Here is a 16,748-nt window from a genome sequence, read left to right as displayed (position 1 = left end):
GTTAATTATTTTGATATTACGTTTTAATAGCAAGATAAGTCTGGTTCTTATTTTGGTACAATTGTACCTTATTATTAATGTTAGTTTGATCGTAATAGCTGTTTAGTGAAGATCTAACATTTACCGTCGTTTGTCGTTGTATGCTTTCAAATTGATCCCGTTTTTGTATTATTATAAATAAAAAAATGTCAAAAAAACTGAGAAGTGATTATCAAATATTTTTAATCGGGTCTGAAGAGACACAAATTCACGGTTCCAAGCTTCCATCAAACGGTCAAATGCTTTCAGTATTCTTTTACAATATGCGAACTGTTAACCTTGTTGTTAGGGAAAGTGCAGCGTTGGCTGTGCGTGAATGTTGTATTTTTTGGGAAAAAGCAAGAATTCCTATTCGAGCGATTCAACATTGCATTGACAAATTAATTAAATTATATAATAAATGGCGCAGTCTCCAAAAAAATTCTACAAAAGTAGGTGAGTCATATAGATTAAAAGAATACGATTTTAAAAATAAATTAAATTTATTATTCGATATTGCTCATTCCGATGCTTTAAAATTAATAAAAATTGACGTTGATAGACAATTTTTATTGAACCAACGTTTGCCCGGGCGTCCAGGATGTCTCTTAGGTAAAGATATTACAGGAACAGTAAAAGAAAATAAGAACGTTCAACGAAAGTTGAATGAATCAAATAGAAAAGATAATTATAATAAAGATCGTCCCTCAACTTCGTCATTAAATTTTATTCAATTTGATAGTACTTCAGAAAATGAGAGTCCAGAAAGTAGTGATTCGTCAGAATTAGAGATGAATATTTCACTAGAAATAGAGCCCCCTCCAGAAAAAAAAAATGCCGAGGAAAAATTAATTTTATTACACCAAAACTAGCCGGAGCTTTAGATAGGTGCCAGTTAAGCATACGGGATGCAGTATATGTTCTTCAAGCTACTTTAGAAGCCTTAAATTTTAATGTTGAGGAATATGTTATAAATCAAACTTCTTTACATAGGTGTTGAGAAATATATCGTCGCGAGCGCAGTGAACTAATTAAATTACGATTTAAAGAATCTGCACCTAATTACGTGGTTGTACATTGGGATGGGAAATTATTACCAGACACTAAAATGAGAAATACAACTGTAGAACGACTACCAATTGTGATAACAAGTACGAATATCGAGCAAATTATAAATGTTCCGCAACTTGAGCGGTCGACAGGCAAAGAACAGGCTGCAGCTGTGTGTAATGCATTACAAGAATGGGGATTATGTGATATTGTTCAGGCATTGTGTTTTGATACAACTGCTTCCAATACAGGACGCTTAAATGGAGCATGTATTTTAATTGAACAAAAACTCGGTAAAAACCTATTATATCTTCCTTGTAGGCATCATATTTATGAGCTAATTTTGAGATCTGTTTTTGAAATTAAAATACCAGAAGTTACATCAAGCCCAGCTATTCCATTATTTAAAAATTTTCAAAAAGAATGGTATAAATTAGATATTAACAAATATAACATCGGAATTGAAGTTCAGGCATGTGGCGTGGCTTTAGAAAATGTTAAAGAAGATATTCTGAATTTTGTTAAAAGTAAATTAGAAACTAAACAGCCTCGTGGAGATTATCGTGAATTTTTGGAGTTAATATTTATTTTTATTGGCGGTAATTTGGAAAATAAAATTAAAATGCATCCTCCCGGAGCCATGCATCAAGCCCGGTGGATGGCACGAGCAATTTATTGCTTAAAAATATTTTTGTTTAGAAGCCAATACAATATTTCCGACTTAACAAAAAAAGCAATCGGTGAAATTTGTGTTTTTATTATTAAATTTTACGTCAAAGCTTGGTTTACTTGTCCATTGCCAAATAAGTCCCCAAATCAAGACTTACAATTTATAAAAGATATGCAATTATATGAAGTATTTGATAGAGAAATATCTAGAGTATCAATTCAAAAATTATGCAACCATTTGTGGTATTTAACTGAAGAGGCTGCTGCATTATCTTTCTTTGATGATTCTATACCACTAGAGGTAAAGCATCAGATGGTAAAAGCCTTAAAAAAAAAAGCGACAAAATATCCGGCCAAACGATTGATAATTAAACCAAACCAAATAGATGATAAATTTATTGGTAAGTAAATAAACATTAAGTTTAAAAAATATATTGAATACGTTTAATAATTCATAAAATAAAAAATAAGCAATTAATTATATTTAATATTATAATTTTTACAGAAAAAAATATTGACGCATTTATAACAGAAGAAAGCTTAAAACTATTTTCCCGATTTAACATTGATGACGGATTCTTAAAACATGATCCGACTTTTTGGGAATCTAGTGAAAGTTACATAAATGGTAAAAAAATTATTAATTCATTAAAAATAGTTAACGATACTGCAGAGAGAGCCATGAAGTTGATGGAAGAATACAATTCTACACTCACATTAGATGAAGAACAAAAACAATTTATACTAAAATGTGTACAAGAACATCGGAAAATTTATCCAGATTGTAAAAAAAGCACCTTACAACAACAATATTAATTTTCATTATTCTATAGAATTTTTTTTTATGATAAAAATATTTCATTTTTTTAATATATATTATAAAACATTAACATAATTATTAATTATTCTATAACATTGTTTATTATAATTAATCGTTACTATGTTGCTCGTATTTCCAAAGATATCGTGTTTTTTTAGAGTCAAATCAATATAATTCACGAACCATTAGAGATGTGAAAAAATGTAATAAAATAAAAGTTATAGCAAATTTAATTTACTTTAAAATATGTAGTAGGTATTAAAAATATCAATATTTCTAAAGGTTAATGAAATATTTACAAAAATGTCGAAAATTTTCGTAAATATTGAAAAATGTAGTAAGTTCAAACTTAAATCACAAGTCGGCACGGGTTAACCTTATCTGATCGAACCAAAACTTTTCGTAGTTCGTTTTTATACATATAGGCACAAAATTAGGGGGTGAGACCAAACATATTTTAAAATCAAAAATTAAGGAACACCCACTGTATGCATTTCGATGGGAGTAAGAAATGTGGACGATTTGTGTAACAGATAATGCATAGAAAAAAGTTTATTTTGCATATAAATGCATATTTTAGAGATGACTGCATATTTGAACATTTTTGCATATTCAAGCATATTTTGTATAAAAGTTTATTAAGCCGATTATTTTGTTTCAATTTCATCGTTGAAATTATTAGTTCATTACGTATTTTTTTGAAACAAAAGGTTATTCTCCGTATGTTATTTACAGTAAATTGTGCACTAGTGCCCATATATCATTTCGTAATTCGCGTTCCGTAAATTTATAAATTCAAATTTTCATTTCATTACAATTTATAAATTTTAAAATGCCGAAAAGTCGAAGCACTATTCCAACTTTAATAAAAACATGGATTGCTTTTTATTAAATATTTACTGTTCTTTAATAAATGTTTAAAGTCAATGTCTATAATTAAAAAATTAAGTTTATCTATTTTTGTTGAATTATTATTTATGGAAGAAATTAAAAAAAAAATATTAAAATGCATATATTTTGGGTATAAGAGCATATTTTTGCATATTATTAAAAAAAAATAAGAGCATATCAAGTGCATATTTTGAAGTTTTTTGATGCATAAATGCATACTATTTTGGACTTTTTGAATGCATACAAATCCGGACTCTAGATCTAACTCCAAATATTATATTAAATGATGATATTGAAATTACTGAAAATTCAAAATAATTAAGCTCTTCATATTTAGAAAATATTGTGCAGTGTTCACAGTTAAACAATGGTCAGAAACGAGGTGGGAGAGCCGTATAAATAGTGTGAAAGCTTTAAGTTTTCAACTTTTAAGTATTTTAAATGCTTTAGAAGAAGTTTCCTAGACAGCTAATGATTTGATGGCCCAAAGTGAGGCTCTTTCACTGTCAAATGAAATCGGTAATTACGAATTTATATTTAAGTCTTGTGATTTGGTATGATATTTTAATAGAAGTAAATATTGTGAGCAAAAGTGCACAAGATCATGGATATAAATACTTCTGTAAAAATGGTTCAAAGTCTTATACAGTTTTTGCATCAATATAGAGAAAGTGGGTTTAATTTGGCCAAAATTGCTGCTGCCAAATTAGCTGAAGATGCCAATATTGCAGTTGCCTTCAAAAATCCACGAGAAAGTGAAAAAAGAAAAATATTCGATTATGAAAATGTTGACGAACCTATGTTAAACAATGAAGATCGGTTTCGTACAAATTACCTTTTTTATTATTCTTTACTATACAATACAGTTGATTGAGAAAGTTTCTCAGAGAAACGCTTTAAACAGTTAGAGACTTATTCGGACAATTTTGGATTTTTACATCGCATTGGCATGTTGAAAACAATTGAAAATGATGATTTATTAAAACACTGTAAAGATTTGCAATTAATTTTAACAGATAACGATCTAAAAGATGTAGATGGATTAGATTTATTTTCTGAATTGATTATTTTTCGATCTTTAGTTGACGAAGATACAAATTCGCTCCAGAGAATTAATATTTTAAAAACAACAAATGGATCATTTTCTAATTTAATTACTGCTCTTAGAATAATGCTAACCATTCCTGTGACATCAGCTTGTGCGGAAAGAAACTTTTCAAAGCTAAAGTTAATAAAAACTTATTTTTCTAATCAATTAGGCCAAGACAAACTATCTGAACTAGCTTTAATATCATTTGAAGAAGAGGTATCGTCCACAATCGACTATAAACATCTCATCGATATCTTTGTTTCAAAAAAATCTAGAAAGATGATGTTTAGTTAAGAGGACGTCGCACCACGAATTAAGGTATATATCTTATATAGTTCGCGCGTCGCACCAAGACGTGTACGCGTGCAACAGCCAAGAGAATGCGCTGTTAAGTGTTTTCGCGAACCGCAAGCGCGCGGCGTTTAAGTCACGCCCACTATTCGCAGTCGGCGGCCGGCCGACGGTGCTCGTTCGGGAACGCCGCTTATTTGTCTATGAACGTTCGTCGAGTACGATTCGTATCGTTACAAAATTCATATACCCAAACACCGTCGTAATATTTTCAATACCCGCCGTACCTATGAGCTACCGATCAGGGGCGCCATTTGGGGGGGAGCAGGGTATACTTTGGCTCCCCTATTATTTTCTGTGCCTTATTGGCCTGGATTAAAATTTAGAATGCGCCGACGGCCGTCCCGAGCCCTAATTCTCCAGCTCTCGCACTCAATCGTGCACGACGGTCGCCGATCAAAACTTTCAATAGGTAAGTCTAAGTATAAGTATAAGTATTTTTGTATAAGCATACACCGATTGGCGATTTCAAATAAATTGTATGTAAACATGTATATTATAGTGGTGCCAATTGGAACTGGCTGTATATTATGGTTCACAANAGTATTAAAAATATCAATATTTCTAAAGGTTAATGAAATATTTACAAAAATGTCGAAAATTTTCGTAAATATTGAAAAATGTAGTAAGTTCAAACTTAAATCACAAGTCGGCACGGGTTAACCTTATCTGATCGAACCAAAACTTTTCGTAGTTCGTTTTTATACATATAGGCACAAAATTAGGGGGTGAGACCAAACATATTTTAAAATCAAAAATTAAGGAACACCCACTGTATGCATTTCGATGGGAGTAAGAAATGTGGACGATTTGTGTAACAGATAATGCATAGAAAAAAGTTTATTTTGCATATAAATGCATATTTTAGAGATGACTGCATATTTGAACATTTTTGCATATTCAAGCATATTTTGTATAAAAGTTTATTAAGCCGATTATTTTGTTTCAATTTCATCGTTGAAATTATTAGTTCATTACGTATTTTTTTGAAACAAAAGGTTATTCTCCGTATGTTATTTACAGTAAATTGTGCACTAGTGCCCATATATCATTTCGTAATTCGCGTTCCGTAAATTTATAAATTCAAATTTTCATTTCATTACAATTTATAAATTTTAAAATGCCGAAAAGTCGAAGCACTATTCCAACTTTAATAAAAACATGGATTGCTTTTTATTAAATATTTACTGTTCTTTAATAAATGTTTAAAGTCAATGTCTATAATTAAAAAATTAAGTTTATCTATTTTTGTTGAATTATTATTTATGGAAGAAATTAAAAAAAAAATATTAAAATGCATATATTTTGGGTATAAGAGCATATTTTTGCATATTATTAAAAAAAAATAAGAGCATATCAAGTGCATATTTTGAAGTTTTTTGATGCATAAATGCATACTATTTTGGACTTTTTGAATGCATACAAATCCGGACTCTAGATCTAACTCCAAATATTATATTAAATGATGATATTGAAATTACTGAAAATTCAAAATAATTAAGCTCTTCATATTTAGAAAATATTGTGCAGTGTTCACAGTTAAACAATGGTCAGAAACGAGGTGGGAGAGCCGTATAAATAGTGTGAAAGCTTTAAGTTTTCAACTTTTAAGTATTTTAAATGCTTTAGAAGAAGTTTCCTAGACAGCTAATGATTTGATGGCCCAAAGTGAGGCTCTTTCACTGTCAAATGAAATCGGTAATTACGAATTTATATTTAAGTCTTGTGATTTGGTATGATATTTTAATAGAAGTAAATATTGTGAGCAAAAGTGCACAAGATCATGGATATAAATACTTCTGTAAAAATGGTTCAAAGTCTTATACAGTTTTTGCATCAATATAGAGAAAGTGGGTTTAATTTGGCCAAAATTGCTGCTGCCAAATTAGCTGAAGATGCCAATATTGCAGTTGCCTTCAAAAATCCACGAGAAAGTGAAAAAAGAAAAATATTCGATTATGAAAATGTTGACGAACCTATGTTAAACAATGAAGATCGGTTTCGTACAAATTACCTTTTTTATTATTCTTTACTATACAATACAGTTGATTGAGAAAGTTTCTCAGAGAAACGCTTTAAACAGTTAGAGACTTATTCGGACAATTTTGGATTTTTACATCGCATTGGCATGTTGAAAACAATTGAAAATGATGATTTATTAAAACACTGTAAAGATTTGCAATTAATTTTAACAGATAACGATCTAAAAGATGTAGATGGATTAGATTTATTTTCTGAATTGATTATTTTTCGATCTTTAGTTGACGAAGATACAAATTCGCTCCAGAGAATTAATATTTTAAAAACAACAAATGGATCATTTTCTAATTTAATTACTGCTCTTAGAATAATGCTAACCATTCCTGTGACATCAGCTTGTGCGGAAAGAAACTTTTCAAAGCTAAAGTTAATAAAAACTTATTTTTCTAATCAATTAGGCCAAGACAAACTATCTGAACTAGCTTTAATATCATTTGAAGAAGAGGTATCGTCCACAATCGACTATAAACATCTCATCGATATCTTTGTTTCAAAAAAATCTAGAAAGATGATGTTTAGTTAAGAGGACGTCGCACCACGAATTAAGGTATATATCTTATATAGTTCGCGCGTCGCACCAAGACGTGTACGCGTGCAACAGCCAAGAGAATGCGCTGTTAAGTGTTTTCGCGAACCGCAAGCGCGCGGCGTTTAAGTCACGCCCACTATTCGCAGTCGGCGGCCGGCCGACGGTGCTCGTTCGGGAACGCCGCTTATTTGTCTATGAACGTTCGTCGAGTACGATTCGTATCGTTACAAAATTCATATACCCAAACACCGTCGTAATATTTTCAATACCCGCCGTACCTATGAGCTACCGATTATAATTTAAGACACTGCTTATCTAAATACATGTCCCAATATATAAATCGTAGAAGCTGTATTATAACATTTTATAACATAGCTTGATTTGCATTTATTGAATTATTACTTATTAAAATATAATATCTATAGTAAAATCAAATTAAATAGTAAATAAAATAAATACAGCGCAATTAAATTAATATTAATTTATCAAAGGTATAAAATCAATCTATAGATTTAGTATGTGACCTATTATTTATTACCATATTTTTATTTAAAAATAAATTATAATTATATTACCTATATTAATATAATAAAAGTGCAACCATTAACTATTTTTACTGCTATTTAACCATAAAAATTAATATAAGTTCAACAAAATATATAGGTAATATCATTTATATTTTTTTCTTTATATTTTATAATTTATTCTTTAATGTGTGAGGGGTCAATAATATCAGTTTTTTGCATTCGTTTTTTGTATTGAGAATCAACAATTTCAGGTAGTAAACATTCTTCGTAAAATATAATTAATGGTAAACTTAAAAAAAATATTAATAGAATTTTTTAATTCATATATAGAAACCAAAAATACAATAAAATTTGAATTTACTATTTACAAACAATTACAATTTAAAATTTGATTCCATTTTTTTTTCCAAAATACTTCTGAATAATTAACAACTTCGAGTTTGTTCCACTTTGGAGTAAATATAAAAAAAATAGCATAAATTCCGTTTTGTGATGTGCGTTTGCCCTTGAATCTGATAGTAGTAATTACTATCTTCTTTTAACTTAACTATATTGTCTTTATTTATTAAATAAGGAATCTAAAAGTAACAATTCTATTTTAGTGGATATTAAAATTTACAATACATATTCATCTAAACTATTATTCAAATAAAATATTTTTTAAATTAAATACCCCTGACTACGAAGTACAAAAATAGGTATAAAACTAACCTTCTTTTCAAGAAGAGCTTGTTCCAAACTTTCATAATCTTGACAGAAAACGGACATTTGACTTCAACAGTAGCATTATCTTCTATCAAACCATCTATAATAATTATATTATAGAAAATCAATTATGTTTTTTTGTGTATAAACAAAATGTAGACAATACAATATATCAAAAAATGAAAAAATGCGTTACCAGGCGTTGCTGCTAGGTATGGAATATTATCGTCTACAAATAACCCACATTTTTGTATTGGTTTTTTAATGATTTTTCCAATGTTTTTATTGCCATATCTTCCGATTCTTTACCATAGTCGATGGTATTAGTTTTAGTATTATTGGTGTTATATAAAATTTCAAACACTGTATTTTTACACGAAGTGTTCGGACGCATTTTACAAATTTTATCAAAATTAGAAGCTGTAAGACGATTTCTTCGTTCAATAAACCAAATTTGGCTATCAGATTGGTTTCGGGTTTCATACTCTAAATGTTTTTTTGGCAGTTAATGAAAGTGTAAGTGATTTTATAAATTCTACTTTCTTATTTTTCATATCTTCCTCGGACAAAAAATCATCTAAGGGTTCAGCTAATCCATAATGTTCGTCGGGACTGTATGATATTTTTTTTGATTTAAACCTTCCGGATACTTTAAAAAGTGTTCTAATGCGTCTTAATATTTTTCGCTATTCTGCCATATGGTTCAAAACTTTTTGGCCATGATTCCTATAAACATGAAATAAAATGAACACAACTACCCACATAATAATAAATTAATACTATTCATAAATTATAAATCCTGAAAAATAATTCATAATGAAATATTTTATTTATTTAATTATTGTGCCTATACTATTCTTATATTTTTGTAAAAATTAATTTTAATTTTACTTATATTTAATATGATATTATACCAAAATATAAAAACGCCAAATTTGAAATAAGGGTTTTGGTTTTATTTATTTAATTATAATCTGTAATCAAATTTTTCATTAAAAATCCTTCATCATCTTATTTCGAATATACGGAAGAGTGAAAAAATAGAAAATGACTGGAATACTATTTTATGTCCCATCTTTAAGAAAGGTGACCCAACAAACACGGAGAATTATAGAGGGATAAGTTTGCTGGATACTACTTATAAGGTACTCACCACTGCTATATTAAACAGGATCGAAGAGTATGCCTCAGAGATAACTGGTGAATATCAATGTGGCTTCCGAAAAAGAAAATCGACCAGTGATCATATATTTACTATACGACAAACCATGGAAAAATATTACGAATATGACAAGGACTTATATATGATTTTTATTGATTTTAAGCAGGCTTATGATAGTATTAACAGGAATCAACTATGGATAGCACTTGAAGATTTTGGTTTTCCAAGCAAACTTGTAAGACTAATTAGAAATTGTAACTCAAACACTTTCTGTAGGGTGCGTTACCTAGGAGAAACGTCAACACAGTTTGAGGTTAGGAATGGACTAAGGCAAAGGGATGCTTTGTCCCTACACTGTTTAACCTATTCTTGGAAATAGTAATTAGAGAAATGCAAAATAGTAGGGACATGGAGATGCTTGGAGGGAATACTTTGTTGGCATACGCTGATGATTTCGTTATCCTTGGAGAATCTAAAGCACAATACTTATTTGAACAAGTTGGAGATTTTAAATATTTGGGGGTTAATATAAACCAAAGAAATGACATGCACAATGGAGTAAAGCTGAGACTTGTTTCGGCAAACAGAGGATATCACACAATGAGAAGCATGTTGTCATCAAGGTTACTGTCAAGAGAAACTAAAACGAAGCTGTATATAGCCCACCTACGCCCTATTGCGATGTACGCCTGTGAGACCTGGTTGACAACAAGAGGAGATGAACTAAAACTCCTAATTTTTGGGAGGAAAATATTAAGGAAGATATATGGTCCCATACTAAACCCGGAGTCAGGAAGGTATGAAAGAAGAACAAATGAGGACATCGAAAGCATTTTGAATAAACCAAACATACAATCATGTCTGAAAGCTAAAAAACTAGAGTGGGCTGGCCATGTATGGAGGGCAAAGGATAAGCTAATTCGTAAAGTACTAATCAATAAGCCCAACGGCAAGATGCCAAGAGGAAGGCCGCGCCTGCGATGGTTCGATAGGACTTCGAGGGTCATGTGATTGTTAACCACATGACCTCTTATCAAATAGCCTTGATCTTTTCACTTCCAACTCTGTCCTCCGGTCCCTGATATATGTTGAAAGCGTAGGATTTTGCTCTCAACGCACAGAATTCAGTAATAACATTTCCGTTTACCTCATCAGAAAAGAGCCCCGGGGTCTTCTTCCTTCCTGCCACATAACACGGATGGTCACTGGGCAGGTTAGCAGTGTCCATCCTGTCCAGTAAGTTAGCATTAGCAGCCAAGTCTGCATAAAAGTCCTCAGTTTGCATATGGTATACCAACGAATCTGTAAAAATAATGATACTAAATTAATAATATATTATATACAAAAGAATAGTTTTAATATATTTACCTGTATCAGTATACATTAGCTTAATTTTGTCTTTATAATGTTTCTTCATAATGTTATAGTGGTAGTCGTACATTTTGGTTTTAGATATGTCCAGTACAGCGAACCCTGTAAATAATAAATGTATGGTAAAAGTGTAATTAAAAAAAAGTATATTTACCAATAAAATATATAGATTTGTCAAATTTTATAATCTTATTTTCTAGAGCAGCAGTGTTCAGATTTTTTTGTAATTAGTGCAATGCTTGAATGTATTTTTGTGTATCAACTTCTGTAGTCGTCTCTCACACGAAACTAACTCCATTTTCATTTCCTTGCGTTTTGACGGCATTGTTTTACCTGGAAAAAAAATGTTAGTAAAAATGTTTAAATAGTATAAATAAAGTAACATACCAAATACAGCATTGTTCATGAGTTTGAAGAAGTGTTTCTCAAAGTCGTTTTTCGCTCTTTTCCTCATCTCTGTATTCAAATTAATATATTTCGCTAACCAGTCTGGCTGGTTAAACTGTATAACCCTATGTACCTATATAAGAAAGAGTGTTAAAAGTCTGTTAAAAAATATTATAAAATATAAATATTTACTTTTTCAACTATCAGCCCATTCTTAATCGCTTGCTGCAGGCTCCTATAATGTACTAAATAATTCTTCTTCTTTTCGAAAGTTGCCATCAACTTCCGTACCTTCGAGCCTAGTGGCACGCTCTTTCGAGGTAGGAAAGGGAGATCATTATGATGATCGTGCAAATGCTGGGGGTATGAGACATCGACTTCGTATACTAGTCCTATGGACGATGTATCATCTAAATCGTATAATCGATTCAATTTGGGTTCAACCCAGTTGAACCCACCGTACGGCATGTACTGTGACATCGCCCACCCGTACAAAATGTTACCTATAAAAATTAAAAAGATTATAAGTAATGAAATATAATACAGATATTAAAAATATACTTACAGTCTTGATAAATTATCCACGATTTCTCCTTCGTTTCGTCATATCCCGGGGTCTTCATGTGACACGGCCCCAGCGCCTCATCACTCTCTCTCAACCGTACACACTGCCACTCTGACCTAAAGGGGGAATATCGAGATTTAATGAATAATTCGCGGTGGCCCAGTGTTACGCGTCCGGCAGTTCGGCGCGTGGGTCACGGATTCAAATCCGGTACCGTGCAATTTTTTCATTAATTTCTCGATATCTCTCCCATGACCGGCAACATCACCTGTGGTCGCGTCACATGTTATTCGCCTTCACGTACCTCTTACTCACTTGTACCAAACCACCACGTATACCAGATACCTATAAAAATTAATAAGATTATTATATATGCATCTTTAAAAATAAAAATAATATACAAACCATTCTCGATCATCAGCAGCATGTTGTAATCATCTAACAACTGTAGTTTTTGGCCTGTAAACTTCAGTATCGCATCAAAACTAAGTCCAGGGGTAGTAAAATAATGTGCAGGATCTAAGTTGTAAGCTTTCATACACACACATTGCGAAAATTTTCGAATACGTCAGCCAACAGCAGCACGTCAATTTTTAAATACAAATCGCTATATTCTCCCAGAGTTTTACAGTTAAAATGACTCCACACCTGTAACACACAACAATTTTCAAATATACATCTAATTACGTGTGCAGCGTACATACCTCCTTAGCATGGTCAAATTCACTCTCGTTAATCCCGGACTCCGTTAACATACTGTAAAAACTCCTCTTACTTGGTAGACTTGTATCCTTCAGCCGCTTCCAACTATCAGTGTACTCATAAGGGTACATCCCCTTACGTGTCACGAGTGGCATATCGCTTTCAGTAAAAACTTTATCGGTCTCTCAGAAATTCTCGAGATCTGGTGTTGCAAGATTTCTGGCTAGCGATGATACACTCGACGCCATAAATCGAAATGTATCAATGAAACGCATGCTGAATCTGTTTGACACATATTTCGTGAACGAAATATATTTCTCCTCGTTGTTAAGTATTACCCTAATAGCTTGGGTATCATGGCCAAGTTCCGTCACTATCAGATGCGCGTCATAGTTGGTAAAGTTATGAAAAAATATCGGAACAAAGTTTGGTGTTTGCAATTTTTGATTGCAAACATTACACAGGGCTTGGCGATATTTCCCCGATAAATGACAATCGGTCGGCTGTCTTGCGGCGAAGTACTTCAGAGAGTGGGGCAGGGCCGGACTGGGCAGGCGGGATACCGGGAGTTTCTCGGTGGGCCGCTCGTTTAATTTGGGCCGCTTGTGCTTGTAGGTGCGTTTTTTTTTAAGTTTATTGGTTGAGACATTCTGTCAATATACATAGACACATTTTCTAATGCGATTGAATTGAATATAATCTAACCTTGAACATGGGTGTGCGATAAAATATTAAGGAAATTCCTCAAATTAGATATAAACAATTAATGTATAAATTGCCAAAAACCGATCGTTAATCGGTTATTACTTTCTTATCGTAATGCACGTCTGCGCCGCCTAAAATATGCGACAATCGCTCCGACGAAGATTAGTACTGTTCGCGCATGTGTTCGGTGATCATTAATAGTTATCATTTATCGAAGTGTCGTGTTTATTGAGTAACGAATCGTTTTTGTTGAAAAAAAAAAACAGAATTTGTTCTCAAGTTTTTATAATAAAATGGATACCAATAATATAAAAAAAAGAAAAGGAGGTGCTGAAAAAAACAGAGAAAAAAAATTAAAACTTTTAGAAGCTCAGGCATCAAGTTGTAAATCAATAAAAGACATTTTTAAAAAAAAAATTGATGAAGGTACTCCGGCCACATGTAATACATCGTCTTCTCAATGTCAAAAAGAAATTACGAAAAAGCAACTAGATTTTGAACAAATTGTCTGCGTAGAAAAAAATTTAACAAAAGAACCACAAATAAGTTGCAATTTATTTGAAGACGACACTAACTTGGAAAATAAAAAAATAGATACTATTACAACTAATATGAATGATGATGTGATGAAATTAAAAAATGATTTAAGTGAAGACTATTGGTTTAAGCCGCCAAAAAAAGAAGAAATCACAATATTTTTTAAGTATCATCCTATTCAAATAAGTATTACAAATTTTAATTCAGAAAAATTGTACAAAAGAAAAGACAAAACATGCAGAAAATGGGTTACTTATTCTAAATCACAACAATTATTTTTCTGTTCAATAAAATGCCTTGCATTTCAACGTCAACTTGAAAATAATTTTTGTAAAGGAGTAATTGATTTCAAACATATGTATCAAAAACTGGAAGAACACTAAAAAAGTAAAACTCATTCTGCTGCTGTTGAATCATTTATTATTCAAAGTAAAAATGTTGATATTAAAACACTTTTGTGTACTAAAAGTGTTAATCTCCATAAAAAACAAATTTTAGACAGACGTGCAATACTACATAGAATTATCGATATTTTAAAATTAATTGGAAAAAGAGGTCTCAGTTTTAGAGGATCAATTGAATCTGCTTATACTCTTGAACATGAAAATGTAGACCATGGAAACTTTTTGGAAATATTAATGTTATTGTCTAAGTACGATTTGACCTTAAAAAACCACTTAAATCAAAGTATTGAATTAAGTAAAAAAAGACACGATAAAGTTGGAAGTAGCCGTGGACGAGGAGACTTATTATCTTTTTTTTCAAAAACCACATTAAATTATATAATTGATTTAATACGTGAATTAATTATTTCACGAATTGCTGATGAGGTCAATGAAGCTAAAATATTTACTATTCAGATCGATACAACACAAGATATCAACGTTACCGACCAATGTTCTGTAATTATAAGGTGCGTATTTTAGTAAAATATTATTTACATATTTTAGGTTTTAATAACTAAATTAAAAATTAAAAATGTTTTACAGATACGTGACTGACAAAGTTCATGAACGATTAATTAAATTATTTAGCGTTTCTTCGTCAACTGGGAAATCGATTTGTGATCAAGTATGTGTAAATTTAAAATTGGCAAATATTAATATTAAAAATTGTATTGGAAATGCTACCGACGGCGCGGCGAATATGCAAGGTCAGTACAATAGTTTTAATACTTGGTTACAAGAAGAAGCTGGAACTCAGCTACATACTTGGTGTTACGCACATGTTTTAAATTTGGTCATGATGGATATAACAGAAAAAAATCATTATTCAATTACTTTATTTGGACTTTTAAACTTGTGTGCCGTTTTTTTTCGAGAATCCTACACACGTATGAATATTTTAAAAGATTTACTCTCAGAATCTCGTATAAAAACAATATCTGTAATAGCTCAAACTAGATGGTGGTCTAAAGATAATGCTTTAAAAAAAATCTTTGGTACTTTTAACGACCCCAATGAAAAAAATTCAATATTTTTGACTCTTTTAATTACATTATATAAAATGTCTCAATCAGATACACTCAACTCTAAAATAAAATACAACGCAAGGACGCTTCTTGATAATTTTACAAAATTTGAAACAATTGTCACAGCTAATATGTATCTTAAAATTTTTGTTCATACTTCTGCACTATCTAAATATTTACAAACTCAAAATATGGATGTTCTTCAAGCGCATCGTATGGTAGAAACTACTTTAGAAAGTTTAAAGCAATTTTCAAGAAGTTCCCTTATAGTTTATGAAGCAGCAAAAAAGTTTTCAAATTGGGCTAATAATTATTTCGATCATGAAAATATTGAAATAACGGTTCAAGATAATTTTCCGGAAATAAAAATACGTAAAAGTAAAATAATGGATGGAGATTCAGATAAAGAATATATACCACCTAGTGCTTATCAAAAGTTTGTTGTCGATGTGTATAATGTTACATTTGATACACTAATCAATAGTATGGAAATAAGATATTTTAGCAATAGTAAATTTCCTGCCGATTGTGCTTTTTTACAACCTAGCAGATTCAATGAAAAAATTCCCGAAGAAGCATTTACAAAATTAGTTGAGCATTTAGAAAATCGCGACGAGAGTATAACAAAAGCTAACTTGTTATATGAACTACAAGACTTTTCTTCAAAATGGGACCGCTTAAAATTAACACTTGATGAAGAGTACGAATTTGATAATTTTATTGACGAGGAACAGCAATTAGAACTAAATGAAAGCACTAACAATTCTAATTTAGAAATTAAAAAAAAATCGTCAATATTATGTAATAAAATTAAAGCGTGTCGAAATTGTATTTTGTGTTGCTATATAGTACTACTGAAATATAATCTGTACAGCGAAGCTTACAAGACACTATTTTTTGCATACAAATTCATTCTATCACTGTCGTCAACACAAGTAGCTTGTGAAAGAATGTTTTCAAAATTGAAATATATTCTCAATAGAATAAGAAATTCATTGAGCCATGATCATTTAGAATCATTTATGCTTATGTCAGCTGAATCTGATATTTTGATGGCGTTGGATAATGAAATCATAATTGACACACTTTCGCAAAAGAGCTCAAACCTAAACAAATTGCTTAATATGTATAATTAATATTTAATGTGTAGTTAATCTA

General features: G+C 31.0%; 2 protein-coding genes across 2 annotated transcripts; one reads left to right on the top strand and one right to left on the bottom strand.

The window, feature by feature from the left end:
* Window positions 1-2,050: 2,050 nt before the first annotated feature.
* On the top strand, window positions 2,051-2,553 carry LOC111041292. Its single transcript, XM_022325520.1, has 2 exons — window positions 2,051-2,138; window positions 2,243-2,553. Exons 1-2 carry the CDS (start codon window positions 2,051-2,053, stop codon window positions 2,551-2,553), a joined length of 399 nt encoding a protein of 132 aa, XP_022181212.1.
* Window positions 2,554-10,885: 8,332 nt separating this feature from the next.
* On the bottom strand, window positions 10,886-13,182 carry LOC111041291. The gene is made up of 5 exons (XM_022325519.1): window positions 12,581-13,182; window positions 11,803-12,520; window positions 11,599-11,743; window positions 11,221-11,325; window positions 10,886-11,154 (listed from the first exon to the last, which is right to left on the bottom strand). The coding sequence occupies exons 2-5, from the start codon at window positions 12,088-12,090 to the stop codon at window positions 10,886-10,888; spliced, it is 807 nt and encodes a 268-aa protein (XP_022181211.1). The 5' UTR covers window positions 12,091-12,520; window positions 12,581-13,182.
* Between the last annotated feature and the right edge of the window lie 3,566 nt (window positions 13,183-16,748).

This window comes from Myzus persicae, unplaced genomic scaffold (assembly GCF_001856785.1).
Source record: "Myzus persicae strain clone G006 unplaced genomic scaffold, MPER_G0061.0, whole genome shotgun sequence".
Lineage (NCBI taxonomy): Eukaryota > Metazoa > Arthropoda > Insecta > Hemiptera > Aphididae > Myzus > Myzus persicae.
This window is presented reverse-complemented; position numbering and strand designations above follow the sequence as displayed.

Coding starts and splice junctions, on each gene's coding strand:
- LOC111041291 (XM_022325519.1), bottom strand. CDS start 12,090: ATGTCACAGTACATGCCGTACGGTGGGTTCAACTGGGTTGAACCCAAA. Junction 11,326..11,598: donor TGTATTTGGTATGTTACTTT/ATTTATACTATT, acceptor TATTATTTACAG/GGTTCGCTGTACTGGACATA. Junction 11,155..11,220: donor GCTAATGTATACTGATACAG/GTAAATATATTA, acceptor TTATTTTTACAG/ATTCGTTGGTATACCATATG.
- LOC111041292 (XM_022325520.1), top strand. CDS start 2,051: ATGGTAAAAGCCTTAAAAAAAAAAGCGACAAAATATCCGGCCAAACGA. Junction 2,139..2,242: donor AATAGATGATAAATTTATTG/GTAAGTAAATAA, acceptor TAATTTTTACAG/AAAAAAATATTGACGCATTT.